Below are 20,052 nucleotides of genomic sequence, written 5' to 3' on the forward strand. Positions count from 1 at the left end.
TTGTTGAGGTAGAGCTTCAGGTGGTGGCTAGCCATCCAGGTAGAAATGTCAGCCAGCACCATTCAGTGAGGTAACCAACTGTCAGTGTAGACTCCCTTTAAAAGCAAACTGACATTTCTGAATTTGCATGAAATGACAAAGGCAGAAGACAATAAGCGCTGTATTTACATTTCTTCGTCCTTTAAACATGCATCTGTAATGTAGCCTAGTCTATATTGTATATTTCTCCTTCCTTGGCTGTACTGTATGATCAGGCTCCAAACCTACTTAAGTGCTTAATTCATCTTAATTGATGAGGGTTTCAAAACAACATTTAGAGGTTCTCAGCAAACTAAGGTACTCACACATGCTTTTTCTGTGTTCAAAGCAAACATATTTGAGATAAAATCCCTGTAATCATACTGAAAAGCACTGTGAATATTAATCGAGTTCAATTAAAAATTTCAGCAGCCAACACAAATCAATAGCAGAAGTGTGTCAATGACAGTAGTGCCTAAAGGCAGTGATATCCTTTTAGGTTGGGTTGAAGCATAGCTGCCAGCTGATTATGGAAGTCAGAAACACCCAAAATTGTCCAGTTGCATGTAGGGAAACACACAGAAAGTATAATATCAAGTCCCTCTTTATTTTCTGAGATCTTTGAAATGTCTTTTTCCATCGCTGTAAGTAATGGAATAAATACAAGCTACATTTATTTTTAACTAAAACTGTATATGAAAGAAGATTATTCATTAGCTGAAATGGTTGGGCTTATTTTAAAATTAAGACACCAAAAGGACTTTGCATTCTGAAATAATTTTTTTAAAGTTACCACATAAATATCTGATATTTAAACCATGAATAAAGCATGAAAAGTCTTGCTCTGGAACACTGATGCTGAAATTGTATATTCTAAGTTTGTTCCTAACCAGTTCCTAAAATGGATGGGTTCCATCCTGTGGCAGAACAAGCGATGAGCTGACAACAACATGAAAAGGACCTGTATTTTAAAGTTGTTCAGGAAACGCAGCCACTCAAGTGTCTTGTCAGAAGAAATGGGGATATCCGGACACAGGAAGCAGTACAGCCTGATCCCACGTCAATGGGAGTTCACAGGTCTTAATACCAGCTCAGCAAAAAGAAAAACAGTCATCACTGCCAGAATGTGTGGCAAGCATCCAGCTCAACTGCAGCCCCAAAGCTGTGCATGCAGTTTTCTCTCTGCTGAGGGACGCAAAGATGAGAAATAATGCTAGAAATGGATTCAAGTCTTTATTGGATAAAGAAAGCAACATTTGTCGTATAATATTATGATCACTTTCTATACATGTTTTGGTTTATAATGTAGGTACCTGTGTAGGAAGCTTGTCCGTTGTCCATAGAAATATCAATTTGCAGATCATATAGAAGGAGGACATACACCAAAAAAATAGCGAGATGTCGACTAACGGAGAACAATATCAAAGTAAAAAGTTAGTGGCACGTTCTGCTTTTTATTTAGTTTATCATGACTAGTCAAAATGCATTTGTAGACATCTAAAATGTAATTATGGATGCTCAAGCGTAGCTATTCAATATTAAAAGGGCTTGCCATAGAGGAAACTCATGGCGGAAGGAACTTCCGAGTAGTCCTACAAAATATGTAATCACTAACACTATTGTTCAGTGTGTCTCAGACTCACAAGTCTTGCCTGAACGTTCATACTTTATACTTTTTTAAACTAAAGCTTAGCTAAGAGCATGTACATTAGATGCAAATAGCAATAAACTTTAACAACTGTGGAACGTAACATTTTTGCTTTTAGATGCAGATGTTGCATAATTTCGTAGGTAGCCTAATATGTAGCATAACCCTCTAAATAGAAAGCGCCTTGGTTCATATAAATACTTCAGATAATCTAAGGTAACTGCTGAAACAAAATATAATGTACATCCTTGTCAATAAAGTGAAAAATAAGCAAGTCAGCTGGCAAGATGATTAAAGTAATCTTATTCAAAATATTTTACACTGGTTCGAGGGAGTGACGTGTTCATATTTACCAAAGAAGGTAAAGCTTTTCTTTGATTCACAATCTGTGGTGTGTTTGCATCATGATTATTGAAGATCAGGCCATGAAGCAAGCCTCATTACTGGAGTGGTGCAACCCCTTGCAGTACAGGGCTATCTGTGATTGGTATTGACCATTACTTATAGCTGAACACTGACATCTACTGATACAGACAGTAACTGTTATAGATTTCTCAAAGGGCCTGAAAATTCAAGCCCGACCCGACCCAGTCAGAGTGAGTCAAAAAAACCTGAGTCAGCGATTGCCAGAAAACAGCTGCACAACTTGCATATAGGCTTAGACTGTGTGCACACAGTGCAACGAGGAGAGAGAGGAGAGCAGGAACCACAAGGTGGACTCAAACACACCCATGATCAAAAACTCTCAAGGATGCTTTTAGTAAAACAGTATGTGCATAATAGCATCATAGCATGGAGTGTTTAAGACCATAAAACCATCCTTACCAAAAACAAAAATGAAAAACTGTGGACTACAAAAAAAGTTCACTTTAAATATAGGCCAACTAACTAGTCTGACTGACATATTTGGGACTAAACTGGCTCACATTTTAGTTAATAAAACTCAACATTAAGTGAGCACTAGTGGCTTACTACTAGTGAAGTATTTTAGTATAATTTCTGCAGCCTACTTGAGAATACTTGGTGTACTAAAAGTTGCAAAGAAGTATAAGCCTATTTTCAAGATGCGTATAATTGTTCAAAAGTGAACCAATTGAACTCTCATTTTTTAGAAATTGTTATATTAGTGTGCTTATAAAACTTATAAAACAGAGTCCACCTTGTCAAAGTTCCCTTCAGTCTAAAACTGGTTATTCAAGTAGTCAGCCTATCATGATGTCACGCAAGACATCCCAGTACCACTCCATTTAATTTTATTTATTTATTTAATTATTTATTTACAACCAAAGGTAGTCAATGTGTAATTTGTGCAGAATGCAAGATCACATTTAATCTTTGGCCATAAAACCTCAATGTTTTTAAAGGGTGTCATTTTTAAAGTCTTGTGCATAGAGTAGCATTTTAGTTGTGGATATTGACCATTCTGAACTTGTACTCAGTGACACACTTCATAAACATTTAGTTGCTATTTGGTCAAAAACTGTCAGCATACCAAAAAATAACACAATAAAACTGTCATGATCAGAGTTGGTGGAAAGGTGGAAATGTGATTTAATAGATACTGTAGAAGCTACTTCAGCCCTTGAGTGTTGTGGTTTAGAGAAAACATGACTGCCTTTCTGCAGGACTTGGATGAAACAGAGTTCACATGTACTGTAAGCATCTTCACCACTGATTTTTTTATGCAGCTGCAAAAGCAAAGCAGAGGCAATTTTTAAAGCATTTTTAATATTTTTAAAACAACAATAGTAAAATATGACAAAAGGTATACATTACAACTTAAAAAGGGCACTATTTGTTGCTATTGAACACTCCATGGGATCCGAATGGTATGTTTACAGGCACCTCAGCTCTGCCAAGCTCTTCAAACGTTTTGGCATCCAGGACCAAAAGGAAGGTACTCTTTTCCTGGATAAAATAATAAATAAAAGGAACCATGAATCCTCAGACTCAAACCTTGTTACATTACATACATTTGGCAGACACTGTGTTGGCTCCAATTTGCATCCATGTAAAAAATTAAACAATGTGCATAATATTTAGTTATTCAATATAAATAATTTATACAAATGGAATCCTTTTTATGTCCATATTTTTTCCCCCAGTTCCTAAACCTGCAAAGAATTAACATAGAAGACAGAATTGAGTGGTGGTAAAAGTATACAAAAAAGGGGGGCAGTAAATGGAGTAAATCAACAACTACAACTAACTTAATCATACAATAACTGTTACAATAATAGAGATACTTGTATAACAGTTAGGATAATTCACCATTTTATATTATAATTAGAACTGTTATATTTAATAACAATAATCAATCAACAATAACAGCAATGCCAATAATGATTCATTATCATGACAATTTGTCAAGCCTATTGCGTGCACAAGGAATATCTGACCTGTGTGGGAGTGACGACCACAGACAGAATGACTCCGTCGTCTTCCTCCGTGGCGTCAGGTGATGGAACAAAGACCGGCTCAGACGGGAAAAGCCCAGGGTGATGCCACGCCTGAATCACAGAACGGACCGTTGTTAACATCAAATTCTGAGCAAAACCATCAGCACCCTCACACAAAGGGAATATACTGCAATATGGCACATGGACTTTCTTAATATTAAGATAAATATATTTCATAGCAACACAATATATTGCAATATCTGAAAGTGTCAATTTTAATATTTGCTCATATTGTGAAGTGTTACATCTTAAAAACATTTTAGTACTGTCGTACATTACACTTCCATCCATCTTAAATACCTATGCTGTGCCTACTCAATTTGTTCGTCTTGAATAATTTGTGCATTTTTTATAACTACACTTCATAAAACATCTGCACACAAAAAGGGAATTGAACCATGTGTTTCAGGTAGAAGCAAGATCATCTTATGTTTTACACTCTTTAAATACTTTTTGGGGATATTTAATCAGGTTATACACATAAGGGTATATTTAGTTCACTTTATGGTTTGATGAGTCTTCAGAAGGCACTGAAATGTATATTTAGATCCCAGGATCAAATAGTTTCACATGAACCATGAATGGCAACTAAAAATGGTCTCCTTTACAGAATGAGAGGATGTCTACTGAAGAGCAGCGGTGGCACTAAGAGAATGACCTCAAAGTGAAAGTAAAAAAAATAAAAGAAAAGAAAAAACAGAACCGACCTTCAGCCGTTTCCCCTGGAGGTCCATCTTGAGGAGGGAATCCGCCATAAGGTGTTTGAACCCACAGCCGTAGAAGTAGCGGTACGGTCGGGTGTTGAATTTGTCATAGTTAATACGTGGGAATTCCAGGCCCCCATACTCATGGAGGTCTTCAGAATGGAGCTCTTCATGGGTACAGTACACCTGCAGATAAAGCAGTTGGCAAATGCATGTCTCATAAACACAGACCCTTAATGAAGATCCTTCAGCAGGTTTAGGTTTGTAGCGCTGGTATTGTAAGATACAGCTGATTACATTGCAAGTGTCTGAGTGTACTTTTATACCAATGTACAGTACAATCCTCATTTAAAATGTAACATATTTATTCCAGCTGCCCCAGAAGTCAACTGATAATCAAAATATGAACACACCGATGCACAGAATAACTTTGAAATGGAGTTACAATCAGAAATTGAACTTGTCTACAAACATATTACAAGCTCGTATTGATACACAAAAGTGAATGCTTAGGTCCAAATTGTCTTCCTCCAACTCACATCTGTGTGAGCCCAACTTGGGAACTAAGGTGTGACAAGAGAAATTGCAGCTGACATCACATAATTTAGAGTAGATGCCTGTCTGAGCTCTCCTGAATCAACAACAGAGGATGCGATGAGCATTGCAGCTTAAGCGTGATGTAGACTTCCAAATTGGAATGAAAAAAGGGGGGAGAGAAGCATTAAAAAACAAAAAAGCCACACACAGCAGGGAGAAGCAAGCAAAAATATGCCATCATTCATAGCAACAGGATTTTTTTTGTTTGTTTTAAATGATCAAGTTTAAATCACAATCAGTGTTTCAATTCATACTTTCAAAATAAGTTTTTCTAATAATTTAAAACTTGAGTATGAGCACATGAAGCAGAAGCATGAAGCAGATAGTGATGCATCTTGCAGCATCTAAGACTCCCAGAATACCTTGTCCTCGGCAACCCTGACAGCAGTGGCCAGGCTGGAAGGAATGGTGTTCAGATTTTGACCACTTGGCGTGTTGGCGTCCACATTGAGAGGGAAGACGAATCGGCGAGGGAAGGCTTTGTACGAGGACTTGCACAGCTGATGTGGGAAAAAGACAAAATGCACACACATTTTAACACACACGCCTTTCTGCTTAACTTGGCCCACGGCCTTTCCATATTTGTGCAGATTCTGGATCAAGTAATTCAGTGGTGGGTGGTTGCGGAGATGAAAACTGAGGAAGAAGAAAACTTACTGATTATTGAGCTCAACTTGTTTTCAATCATGTTCCTTGATTAGCAATCCAGTGATGAGTTCGGAAAATACTCCATACCATCAGCTAAAGCCAGTTCTCCTAAATTAGGCTGTTAAGCAAGTAAAACGTCATTTTTTTTTATATCACAATTTTTCACATTCTAAATTAACATTTTAAAAAATTGTGAATACATGTATTCTCTGCTCCCTGCTCTCATACTCTGAGAATATACATAGAAAATATCTGAAAAGGACAGATCGTGTCATTTTGATCTATTTTCCTAAATTGAATTCTCTCATCACCCTAACATACTGTGTGTTTACAATCAATTGATTATTCAGATCTTCTTTTAAGGAAAATGACTGAAAACAGGTCAAGGCCAATATTCAGTTTTAGAGGTAGTTTTTTGACTCCTCAATTTTCAGCTCAGCAGCTGCCACTGAAATGACAATCTGCACGTATATGTGGCGGTGCGTTTGTGCTTTACCTGGTCCAAAGCCTCTCCAGATTTCTGCAAGTTCTGGATCAGGTAAGTGTCGATGGGTACCACATCATCACTGCCGCACAGGTCCAACAGCAGGAAGTCGTCCTGCTCAAAGGCGTTGATCTGATGGAAGTTGAGCATTGCCTTGGTGTAGTACTTCACAGAGACTGGCTGTGATAGAGAGGGAGTGATTCAGTCTCCATCTATCAGTCCTGGACACCCAAAGGGTCTGCTGGTTTCATTTTTCCCTTAAAAATCAGCAATCAGTCTAGATCCAAGAATCCAGTAAGAGTAAGAAAAAGAACCAGTAGACCCTGGATCCATCCACGAGCTTAGTTTGCCAATCCCCTGCTGATACAAGATAATGCGGCTCGTTGGCTGACCAGAGACAAGCTTTCTTCTGTCTGTAACGCGATGCTGGAGTTGGGGTGACAGGACAGAGCCAATGAGACCTAAACAGAAATTAAAGCAGGGATGGCCAGCCCTGGTACTGTCAATGTAAAAATAAAATAACTGAAATATACTGCAATAGATTAATCAATACATTTATATGGAGGCACTCCTAATATATGTTCAGTACATGCCCATAAATTGTCATTTTTGCTTAAAACATTATATTGGTTATATTCAAATATATGCCAATGAGACCAACGTGTAGATATATTGGAATATATACCAATTAGTGCTAGTTATTAATGCAGTTATCAGTACAAATTACAATATTGTACATTTCAATTAATGTTTTCTTATTTCATTAAATAAGTCTGTGTTATGTCTTGATATCTTTGGTGTGTGTAGTCAAACTGAAAATATTATCTGTACAGGATTTCTTTGTCACAAATCAAGAAAGCCAATTCATTGGACCTCCAGACTAAGAAAAAAAAAAAAAAGTGTGAGGCTGAGGGTCAGTATTTAATGAACCAATTAAAGCAGTTTATTATGCAGTTGAGTCACCTTACCTGCTTTTCTGGATCTGAATTGGTTGTTGATGTTAAGGTGAAAGCAAGAACTAGCAGACCATGCTCTGTGTGTGCGTGTCTGTTCGTGTCTGACTAGAGCAAGATACTTGAACCCAGAAGGTTTTATTAAATATCCAGCTGTATACATAGAGGTATATGTAAAAACGAGAGCTGTGTATGCTTCTCTGCATAAGAGCATCTGCAAAACTCCAACATGCACATTGATTTCTAAAACCCTGGGCTGTAGACCCCTGCTCAGCCACGCAGCTCTAACCTTCCCAGTGTGCTTGCTGATCACATGGAACACCGTCTCCAAACTGGGGTCCCAGTAGATTCCATCTTTTATAGGCTTTCTACGCAGTCTGGACATGAAAATCTTCAACAGGTCCATCTTCATGGGCTGTTCTATGAACACCACGTAATTCTGAGACATTGCTGAAACAGAAACCATACGTTCATACATACAGAAGGGAAAACATCCCTCGGCATGTACCTTACACTGTCCTGGCTGTGCAGTCCACATTTTCCCCTTTTACTAGCTGGACTGAAGCACGTCTGGTGTTATTTTTTGCATACTGCCGTTGTACCTACATGGGGCTAATATGACTATGGCTGTGTATGCCATAGCCCTATTTATATTCACGTCTTTATTGCTTATATTCCAGCTTTCTAAGCCTCTCCCTTTTCCATCCCCCCCCCCAGTCTTTTATTTATACTGATGTTAATTCAGTGTACATATGCAGTTGAATTAATATTGTTAGTTATTACTTAATTTATGCATTGTAATGGTGCAAAAGTTAGGGGTTTATAAATTGTTCCCAGCACAGGTTGACCACAAAAAAATGTCTCAAACCAACAAGGGAAAAAAAACCGTGTAAAAAAAAAAAAAGCAAAAAAACAAAAGAAGTATCAAATGTTTAAATAACAAATGTCTCTAGATCTGCTCTTGCCTCTTAAAATACAGAGATCTAAAATACAGCAGATTAGCAATTATGGAACCTTTGGCTTAACAGACTCACACCTCGGCGCCCCAAAACAAGACCGACCAATGGGCCCAAAATACTCATTTATATAATGGTGGCCAGCACCAAAATACAGAAAAAAAGGTGACATGAATATGTAAAATAGCTATTACAGGTATCTGAGGAATGACAACAAAATATACATAATAGATCATATTTGTATTTCATTTGTTGACTAATAATTTTAAAAGAAAAAATAAATACATTTTAATAATAATTTTAAGATGACAATGGGTCCTGCGGTCCCCTCGGGCCAGGGATGCAGTGGAGTTATCGGCCCCTCCACTAGGAACAAATAAATGTTCCTTGTTTCCGCCCGCAACCCTGTCTGCAGGAATGAAACTTAAACGCAGGTAATACATTATCGTAAGCTTAACGTTAAACTAATTGTAAGTGTGTGCACTCACTAATAAAACGAAAGTAAATAAAGGATTGTGAAAAACAGAAACCGTGTGGTAAGTTATTTTAAATGATATGTAAAAATGTACTTGGAAATGTATGATAAATGGGGTGAATTGGGCTTAGCGCAGCGACCTGCCTGTGCGACTCGCTCTGTAGCCGTCACATGCATGTTGCTTGAACCCAAAGAAACTACAGATGACAAAGGAAAAGGATTGCACAGGCTAACTGACCAAAAACAGGAAAAGGCAAGCAGTACATACAGTAGGTGATGTATATCATGGCATGTACGTGTAGCCCAATAATTATTTGAAGGGCAGCCAGAAGAATGTTATTGTAGGGATCTGGCCTACTCTATGAACACATCCACCTATGCATGTCAATGAAGTACAGTGTGTACAGTAAATACCACATTTGTTTCCCTCTGTATTATTGAATGATTTAGCAAAGATCATCGGTGGGGAACAGGGGAGTGATGTGGACCAGTGGCAGCAGAACACTCACCAAAGCTGTGGTAGTAAGAGGGTTTGGCCCTGTCCAATGACGGTATGGAACACAGCACTTTAGCGCCCTCTAGTGTCTCGGATGGCCCAGCCTTCCCCGCAGGCACACGGATGATGTTATAGAAGGCCCCTGAGAATCATATCAGATCCAGATCTGGTTTGCGTCCAAGCAGAATAATGTGTGGTATTCCAGGATTCTCTGCTTTCAGGGCCCTGTGTTGTTTTTAAATGACTAATTGGAAAAGGATGGGTTTTGTCACAGTTGATTGAAATTAAGCTTCTTATTAAGTGACCTTTGCTAAGGTAACATCAAAAAGATTAAGGAGAATGAGGAGAGCTGGAGCTAGTTGCAAAAGAACAAGCATCAATCTCTAACATCGGAAACGGAGGGGCCTATTTTTGCAGTCAAGGCGCAACTGACAAACACTAACGGTAACTCAAGGCACTGGCAAAGTGTGTCCAACCCAATTTCAGTAATTCTGTGACTCCGAGATTAGCACAACTGCAGTGCTGTTTCAAGGGGTTGGTTCCATAAGAATAAATTAACTGTAGATGAGGTGAGGGTTTGGTTTCATTATTGGCAATCTGATTGCTCCATTTCTTTCCCTTCAAAAATAGTGGCATCAGAGCCACAGTCAACTGCTAGTTTTGTCATGGCCGAAGAGTAAACGCATTATGAGGCTCCATTACTCTCTATTTCCTGTGCCTCGGTAAGACATCCAATCTTACATCACTAATATTCTCATTGTGTTAAATACTTATTGTATGTATTGATTAACAAACCATATTTCGTAAAGAAAATATGGTTTGTTCATTTTGGCTCTACCCATTGATCACTTGATCGCAAAAAGCACCTGGATGATCCCCAGGCCTTTCGGGATAATATTCTATTGACAGAGGAGTTAAGTGGAACCTTTTGGACAGTACAGGTCCAATTATAAATGCAGTAAAGCAAATACAGCATGTCACAATAGGAACATCATACTACCACCATCATGTTTGACTTGTTGGTATGATGGTGTGGGGATGCTTTACTGCCTCAGGACCTGGACAACTTGTCATTACTGCAGAAACCATGAATTTGGCTCTCTTCCAGAAAATTCTTATGGGGAACGTGCATGCATCTGTCTGTGATCTGAAGTTGAAGCCTAATTGGGTTATGTAGCAAGACAATGATCCAAAAAACAAAAATATATTTTATCATCAGGTACCTTTCTGAACACTCAAGGTCACCTTACATGGTATTAAAATGGATAGAAGAATGACACTACAGATACGTACATGATATTAAAAACAGTTAGAAAAGACAAAGACACTGAACTTACAGGACATGGTATTTAATAAATAAATAATAAAATAAAATAATAGTAATAAATAAATTAAACAAATAAAAGTGCCATGGGGGAGTGGATGGCACTTTTTATTTATTTATTTATTTATTTATAAATGCAAGTCCACATCTAAATGGCTGAAAGGAAATAAAATGAAAGTTTCAAATTCCTGATTTGAACCCAATAAAGATGCTATGGCAGGACCTGAAATAAGTAGTTTATGCTCAAAAACATTTTTTCCCCCAATTCGTTGGAACTAAAATTCCTCCACAGCATTGTGAAAGACATGTCAAATTATAGGAAGCGACTGGTTGCAGTTATCGCTGCTTTTAAGGAGCCAATTCTTTTCCACATGGGTGACATGGGCATTCAACTTTTTTTATTAAATAAAATGTTCAAAATGTTTTTTGCATTTACTCAGGTTCCCTTTGACTAGTATTACATTTGTCTAAAGACCAGAAACCATTCAGTGTGACAAATATGCAATAACAGAGGAAAATCAGGAAGGGAGCATATGCTTTTCATGACACTGAAGGTCCCCCAGAGATTCAGGCAAAAAAGTACCAAACTTTATTCAAATTCTAAAGGCTGTAATGCTTTGTTCACACATGAAAGTTTAGACAGTGAATGGGATAATGAAGGAATGTCACAGACCTTTAAAGGTGTACGAGTTGCCCATGTTGTATGTCGTTCCATCAGGGTCATAGTGGGGATGAGCTGTGGCTGCATTGGCAGCAATGAACTTGCTCCAGTCCACCTTTAAAAAAGAAAGATATGGCTAAATGAGGAAAACAACGATTTCAAATGCTACAAAAAATGAGTATGGTGAAGACCCTGCACAATCATACCATAATTTCCTTCAATCATTACATATTTATAAAACCTAAGGGGATAGAAACTATGATAAAAAGTATTTGGTCAGTTGATTAAATTTTTTTATTTTTTTATTTTTTGCCTTCTATGAGAGGACTCAGTATTGATAACTTTGTGATCATGTTCACTGCTAACCAACAGGACATTTTACAATCAGCTGTGTAACAGTTTAGCCAATCAGAACTGAACCTGAAGTGAACGTCCACTACAAAACGGACACTCCAAATCATCCCTCCAGTGCTTGTGTTTAGACATTGTCAGATCTCAAAGCCAGTTTGAGAAATTTCATAATGGCATGGACTAGAATAAACTATTCAAAGACCAGGCTTCCTCACAGTTTATTTATGGGAATCGTGACAACACTGAATAATTCCAATGCACTATGGAGTAGTGTAAATATCGTATGAGGAAGAGCAAATTCAGTGAGGCCATGAAAAAAAAGAACCCTTTCCCCTGTAATTCCGATCAGTCAGGGATCATCAACTCTGGCCCTCAAATCCAAATCCAGCCCTGGTTTTCTTTTCTCCTGGGTGATTAGTGCTACTGATTGGCCAGATTGTCTTCACACCTGACTCCCAGGCAAAGGGAGGGTGAAAAACCAGCAGTTCTCAGCCCTCGAGGACCATGAGTTGCTGATTCCTGCTGTAAGTATTAAGATAGGTACCTTCCCCATTGACTCCAGGGTCTCAGGGTCAACCCGGTGCATCAAGTTGGTCTCAGTGGTGACATAATAGTCTCCCTTGTACTTGGCAAAATTGATGTTGCCGTTGTCTGTGGGTTCTCCAGAAGACAGAGGGAGGAATAAATGGTTATTAAAAATGGGTTTGACAACTTATGGCTGACACATACTCCATAAAATCCAACCACAAACTTGTCCCCTACAGTACATGAGCTATCCATCTGCAGAGTCAAGAATTTCATAGTTCACTGCATACTGGTGCATCTGTATATTCTACACTCAGTGTGTCCATTTAAGTCTTTGCTCGAACGAGGATACAGCTGGATGTACACTGCAGAAATTCAGGTACCCTGCTCAAAGGTACACCAGCAGTGCCCTACCTTGAGAATGTAACCTGCAACCATTGGATTACAAGGCTAGTTTGGTAATTATACTACATTTCTGCCTCCCTGTCCTTGATCTTCTCAGTGAGATGTTATGTTTTTTAGATAGAATAATAATAATAATAAATGCAAGAGTGTTATCTAGAATGAACTCAAAATTACTGACATACAGTAGAGTGAAGGGTGGGCCAGAAAGCTACTGTTATCCAAGGTGGGATTATTATATTTATAATTATAATTATATTTTGCTATGCTGCTTTTACTGGCATGACTGTGCTGGTGAATGGTGACAATGCATATGAATTCATAAGCACTGCAAAAAATTCCCTGAGCTGCTTTTTTCCCCCATGAATGTGACCAATGAACCAAGAGTTTCACTCCACCTCAAATGGCATGGAGACTCACTTAGCACTTCGAAGGAGGACAGAAAACGCTGGAAGAAATTCTTGCAGGGGTCCGGCATGGCGAGGGTCCCAAACTCTGACACCATGATACGGTTGTTCTCGCTGTTGGACTTGTAACTGTCGCTACGCAGGAAATGGCTCTTGTAGCTCACCTGGCCACCCTCCATCTTGAACTGGTGAAGAAGGGCCATGCCGTCAAACCAGTGGCTGAAGCTGGAAGAAGCAGAAATGTCAGAATGTGGGCACACTCAGTCAAATCAAATGCATTTACATGATGAGTTCCCAATACATTTGCCATAATACAACAGACCCCAACTCATGAGCCAAGGGCAACAGTGGAAAGGAAAAACTCCCTTGGATGATAGATGGGAAGAAACCTTAAAACAAACTAGATTCAAAAGGGAGGGCCCATCTTCAGGCAGGCTCAGGATATAAGTTCATTATGACTAACACATGGTATTTAAGAGCACCAGTACAAAAGCAGAACACTGTTGTAGTGCTCTGAGGACAACAAGAGGACAAATATAACTAACCTTATTATGAAGACCACACACACCAACTCCTTACAATAAATTACCTCAACACCAAACTAGCAGTGGTAAAATTCCAACCCCCACAACATTCCCATGAAAATATGAAAAGTGTTTCAAGATGTACCAAATTATTCAGAGAGAACTACCTGTTAATTTGGCAGACCATTATAAACACAAGGGAACATGCTGTCTATTGCATGAGCCCGATAGGAGCAATAAAACGTAGCCTTCTTCTGCACATACACATTTTCTAGTGCTCAAAGTGAATACTATGCAGAACATCACTGGCATGTTCTTAGTGCATTATACAGTTTAACCAATTGATCAAAATAACAGACAAAATAAATAGATAGATTGATGGGATGGTTGATTGATTGATTGAAACATGCACATGTAGAGCCAGCTAATTTAAAAACACTGTATGGCCCATGTGGGACAAGGGAGGATGGGCACGTGATCACTGCTCTGCTCACCTCTCCTTTCCGAACTCAAACTTGCCCGGGCCATTGCGCAGTAGGCTGCCATTGATCCAGGCTGGGATGTTCCCGCGGATGGTGGTTGCAATGGGCTCTGGTGTTTCCTCCACCGACCGCACCAGAGGGGCCATACACGACAGGCCCAGAGCACTTCTGCTGTGCTGCTCCTCCCCAGAGCCCAGGCTGCTTACTGTTCCTGCTGAGAGAGAGAAACAAGATGGCCTCCGCAGCAACAAGATGACCAGAACCAGCAGAGCAAACAGCGCGGCCATCGACAAGCATTGGTAACTATGCTGTCACCAACATGGACCCTGCCTCCATCAGTGCATTCACAGTCAGGGAACAAACCCTTTCAGACCATAATAAAATCAGTATATTTCTGAAAAGAAAAGAATCAGAGAATCCAGAAACTCATACACAGCCCAGTAATCCGTACAAACTTAACCATACCGATGGGCTGAAACAAGCACAGATGAATTCCCTAAAGCAATAACATCAACTGAGTCAACTATCTATATTAACATGTCCATCAATACTCATTATCAAAACAGAGCGGGCTTGAATCTAGCCATTACAAATATCAATTATATTTTTCAGAAAGCAGCAAATACAGCAAACAAAGTAAAAGCTGAACCAAAATCAAAAATGGTTTAAAACTGAATGCACAAAAAGTTCAAAACCCTACATTATCAATTCAATTCAACATTATCAAATCAAAAACTTAACCAAACATACAACTCAGATTTACACCTGAAGTCCTGTCAAGCTCTTAAAGAATATAAAAACACCCTAAAACAGAAAAACTTGCATACGTCCATACATACAACTGCAAATACACCAAGGTCACCAACTGCAAGAAACCCCTCCTCAAACCAAAGAGCAAGTATCTGAGTGGCGAAGGAACGTATGTAGTCTTCCCCGGGGCGACTGGAATGGCATTCATTTAATGTTCTCAATTATCTGAGTCCAAAATAGCCTTTTTACCTTTCCTCTGTGCAAACAGTTGCGCATAGACGGAGGAGACTGCTGTCCACCAGTAGTGTGGCTTTATGCAAATCGCTGTCTAGCTTGGAAGATGCGAACATGTGACTACAGGGTGCAGATATCCTGAGTTCTATGTGTATGTTAGGACCTTAAAACTGCCAGGTGGTAAGAGTCAAATAGGAATGAGAGGTCAAAATGAATGTAGTTTATCGTACAGTGTGTTAAGAATGGCAATATACAATGGTGCAAATTGTGTGTGCAGTGAGATGGTTATATGCATATATTTAAAGCGTGTTGACGAGTCTCCCAAACCATTCCATGTTTCCCCTTAAATACCCAAAAGATAAAAGCAAAACCCCAAGTCATCAAATAAAGATACAATCAAGACAAAAGAGTACATCAAGGAAATTAATTTGCTCTGTAAGCATACAGTATCACACTGGGTTAACCTTTGGATCTGGCTGGGTGTTGACCCATAGGTATCAAGATCTGATCAAGTCAGCATCCCACCACCAGACACCAACAGCTGATCCAATCAGACGTTTTGCAACTGAGCACTGTTTCTTCATTACAATTGCTGGCTCCCTGTCAGCACAGTAAACAGTGATTTTTACTTTTAGGGTCTGATAAGAGGCATACTATCACATAAAAATATAAGCCAAATTGTATAGAAAGCTCTATTGGCATGAAAGTGAAATCAATATACTAATATCATATCTGGACAAAATATCCAGCCTTTAGATCCACACCATTGTCTGTCAGATATTTAAAGCGAAATTCCCTGCTTAAAATGGACTGGACTACTGGACATTTACGTGACCATACCACAAATGAATGGACACGCTTAATGTAATAAAGTTCTCAACAGCAGCAGATTGGCCATGTTTCACAGCAATCAAGCGTGCCTGACTGTCAGGCAGAAGGGAAATGGGATGAAAACAGGAAATTAGACACATTTTTTTAAAAGTTACAATCTCGAAGATTTCGGTTTCGTTCTCTTTGGCGGTACCAATGGCGAGAAGCGGTAATTGCAGGTGTGTTTTTGGACCTCACTTCCAAACAGTGTCGCTGTGTGACGTCAGTCATTTGGCACCTTGGCCACGGTAACTGTAAAAAATTTTATTGACTGAATAAAAAATGGCTGTTATAAATGTAACGTTATGTACATACTCATTCATTGTATAACATTAGGCTAACTTAAGCTGTATTTACACTGCCGACCCGGGTTAAAATGCTGTAGCAGACCTGGGGTAGAATTAGTGATTATCAAGTTCCACTGACGTTCTTTATCCACCTTTTGCCCGGTATGAACATCTTTACACTGCAGAGAAGAATCCGCGGGATTCGCTGTGGCTCGTGCAATTATGTATCTCGTGCACAATAAACATTGTCTTTCTCGTGAATGATTGTTTTGTGATATAACTACTGCCTTGCACAGTGTTGCCCCTGGTGTTTCTGGTTTTGCTAGCTAAACTGTTCGAGAATAAAGCGGAGCTGGGTGTTAAATTAGCAATCAGAACAAGAAGAATAAAACAAAAACAAAGCAGATTTCATCAAAAGGGGCATCGAGGCTGAAGGAACATATGAGGAAGCGTAATAAAATAGCAACGCTAAATCCATACTGCCGTATTCTTTTATTTAGTTTTCTCCGGCTTACACCTTTACACAGAAATCAGACCCGGCTCTGCTCCACATATACCCCGGGGTTAATGCTCTGTGTAAAGACCGCTTTGTTCTGATCATTATAAATTATATAAATATATTGATTGCAATGTAAATTACAAGTAACGATAAAACCACTATCACGTTCAGCAAAATGAAATTAATTAAGGAAAAATCGGACTGCGCCCTATGTACTGCATGTTCAAACTCCAGCCACATTTTCTATGATGCTTATTTGATACGTGACACCATATCTGAAGAGTGGACGGTCCAAGGTTTTCAAAACACCCCCATATCATTGAGACAACATGTCCAGGGGAGGTAGCAGAGCCTGATATACACGATCCATTGACCTATACTAGCAGTAGAGAGGAATACACTGTTTAGTTGAACCACAACATTTTCTATCATGTTTATTTGATATCTTTGTCATCATGTCAATTTAGTGAAGGGCTGTATGCAGTAAATGTCCAAATGTTATCTATTTAGAGTTGAATTAGCACTGGACATTTTATTGTGTACTAACAAACTCATTGCTATAGGATAAACTCACAGTTTATCCTATAGCAATTAGCCAGTAAGCTATCATCTAGAGTTGTTAGAACACCTCAGTGGTAACATGACCAATTAATTATGATAAATATGCTGGAATCAGTTTTATATTCTCCTAAAAAAGCAAGATCGTGGTATGTCATATTTAGACTTACTGCACTTTCAAGAATCAACATGGCAGAAATATAAAAAAAGCTTTATACACTGCCTTTTTAATTGACATTATAATTATAACGGAAATTTTTTACACGTCAAAACGTCGCTAGTTTAGAAAATAAACTTTGAGATACGCGTTTCTCGCTTTCGCACAGGCAGACTTTTATTTTGAACGATTTCCGACGAATCTGCCTTACTGTCGCTCACGGTCGCTCATTTCGCGGTACTCTATTTCCCACATAACGTTTTATTCAGCGGCAACTGGTGAGCTGAAAATTGGTGGGGCGCAAAACTTTCCTTTAAACTAATCGATCTCAACCTGTTTTCATTAGTAATTTTCCTTTATTATCAAGCGTGCCAACGATCAGACTAATTAAATGGCAAGTAGTCTAACAACCCACATCCCTTGGCTAGGATTACACACCACAATGAAATTTCTAGGACATACTATTCACTAGCAATCTGACCAAAATGTAGCCTACAGAGTGAAGTGTTACATTTAACCCCGACGTTGGGGTACAAACTAACGTGGCGCAGGGTACATCTAACAGTCTTAATAGCTTTAAAAGTTAACACAAAGTAAGGCAATTCAATGCAATTCCATATGATACAGTCTTTACAGATGCAGGCTAGCTATATGAAAACTATCCAATCTGGTAGTCACTAAAAGACTCTTTACAACTGCATGCATTTGGGTTCCTTGACACACACGCAGGGCAGCACGGTGGTGCAGTGAGTAGCACTGTTGCCTCAAAGCAAGAAGATCCTGGGTTCCCTCCCACAGTCCAAAGACATGCCGGTAGGCTAATTGGAGACTCTGCCCATAGGTGTGAGTGAATGGAGAGTGAACGGTGTGTGCGCCATCCGATTTTGCCCGTACTCCATCAATTAACAAGCAATGGGATTCCAAATGCAAACTTTCAATGAACAAATTCCATGTCTGAATTCAGAGAAAAACTAAAGCAACAGACTTCTTTGTGGTCAAAATCGCAGAGGAAATTACATAGACTAACACAACAGCAAACAAACACAGTTGATATTCAGTTCTTACCTACAGGTATTCTCACCGAAGACATGATTAAACGCGCTGGATACCTGCGCTAGACAAGTGATGCTTGCTTGTACTAGTCGCGTGACTTATCTGTCCCCTCGCGTCATTTCCCCCCCATATCACTTTAGCGCAAACTACGCCCCGTAGTTGCAACGAACGTTCAGAATCGATTCCATTGAACAATACGATGAGAGCGCTGACCACGCCCCGTATTTGCAACAAACTTTCAGAATCGATCCGAAAAAACAAATACAATTAACCCTTAACGCACATGCCAAATCTGGCCAATCCTTGCCCATTTAGGGGGTACCCTATTTAAAGCTTTATAACTCCAGATGTGAACACCACACAGACTTGAAAAATGACTTAAATGAAGCAGGACATTTGTACCATTTACAATACTAGCTTAGATTAGTTTATATTCATAATTTTGGAAGAAATAAATTGCCACAAATGCAATTGTCTATTCAAAAAAATCTAAAATGAATTTTCTATTTTTTAGTTCGCAATGAAATACTGGGAGATTGCATATATACAGCAGGTTAAAGTATACGTCCTGGATCAAAAACGTCTTGGCCGCAAGTTCATAAAATCTAAGGGTGGATATGTAGAACTACTAAAGATCTATGAAGCAAAAACTAAGCAGTGTACTCAGCTCCAAATCAACCAAAAATGTATAAATTATGCATTGCTAAAATCACAACAGAATTATTTCTGTCATGGTTCTGTGTTTTCCTGTCTGTGTTTCCCTTGTTGGGCCACCAGATGGCGGCACTTCTGTTTTGTGTCCTGCTCCCCCCTGTTAATTGTATTATTGTTGTCTCGTAATTCTATTATTGTTCCCACCTGTGTCTTGTTATCCCCTCCTTTTCTGGTTTGATTGTTTTTTGAGTTCACCTGTGTCTTGTTACCCCCTGTCTATTTAAGTTCTTTGTCCCCTTGACTCGGGTGCTGGTTCCTTGTGTTTGTTTCCTTCTAGTGTTTGTTTCGGACTTACATGTATCTGCCTGCCTGTGTTTTGACCTGCTTGTGTGTGTGACTGTGTTTCCGCCTGTATGTTTCTGCCTGTTAGTTCCTGCCTGGTTTCTGTCCTACCTGTGTTCTGCTCTGTGTGTGTTTTGAATTTTGAGTTTTCTGTTTTGTGTTTTTTGGAAGTGCCCTGCGTGGCCTTTTGGTCTCCTGTTTTTTTTTTTTTTGTCCCCTGTCGTGTAAGTAAAGTCTTTGTTAGTTTTCCCTTTTTGAGTTCGTGTTTTTTCCCACTCTGCGCCTGAGTCCTAGCCTCCGTACCGTGACAATTTCACTACAAATCAACCTTTTTTACGCAAGAAACTCACTGTTGCTTTATTTTCAAGTGGTAATTACAAGTTTTCCGTCAGTACAGTGGTCTAAAATAGCGAGGGGTTTAGTAACATATCCAAAATCTCTCCAAAAAGGAATATGCTTTTTGCCCATTGTAAAGCATATAAATGCGACGACTGGTGAGCTGAAAATTGGTGGGGCGCAAAACTTTCCTTTAAA

General features: G+C 39.1%; 1 protein-coding gene across 5 annotated transcripts in view; it reads right to left on the reverse strand.

Annotated features, from left to right (window-relative positions):
* Window positions 1-3,374: 3,374 nt before the first annotated feature.
* The window catches only part of LOC135263466 (carotenoid-cleaving dioxygenase, mitochondrial-like), a 34,325-nt gene continuing 17,647 nt past the window's right edge, over window positions 3,375-20,052 (reverse strand). For 2 of the 5 annotated variants that reach the window (XM_064351494.1, XM_064351491.1), the window contains exons 3-12: window positions 13,122-13,333; window positions 12,319-12,434; window positions 11,436-11,538; window positions 9,452-9,580; window positions 7,801-7,961; window positions 6,571-6,738; window positions 5,789-5,926; window positions 4,833-5,015; window positions 4,066-4,176; window positions 3,375-3,574 (exon numbers count right to left, since the gene is read on the reverse strand). In XM_064351494.1, the coding sequence (XP_064207564.1) occupies window positions 3,458-3,574; window positions 4,066-4,176; window positions 4,833-5,015; window positions 5,789-5,926; window positions 6,571-6,738; window positions 7,801-7,961; window positions 9,452-9,580; window positions 11,436-11,538; window positions 12,319-12,434; window positions 13,122-13,333 (1,438 nt within the window). In that variant the 3' untranslated portion in view covers window positions 3,375-3,457. Of the gene's footprint in view, window positions 3,575-4,065; window positions 4,177-4,832; window positions 5,016-5,788; window positions 5,927-6,570; window positions 6,739-7,800; window positions 7,962-9,451; window positions 9,581-11,435; window positions 11,539-12,318; window positions 12,435-13,121; window positions 13,334-14,126; window positions 14,329-18,534; window positions 18,691-20,052 lie in introns of those variants that run through there. The other 3 variants (XM_064351495.1, XM_064351496.1, XM_064351492.1) reach the window with 3 other exon arrangements.

This window comes from Anguilla rostrata, chromosome 9 (genome assembly GCF_018555375.3).
Source record: "Anguilla rostrata isolate EN2019 chromosome 9, ASM1855537v3, whole genome shotgun sequence".
Taxonomy (NCBI): Eukaryota; Metazoa; Chordata; class Actinopteri; order Anguilliformes; family Anguillidae; genus Anguilla; species Anguilla rostrata.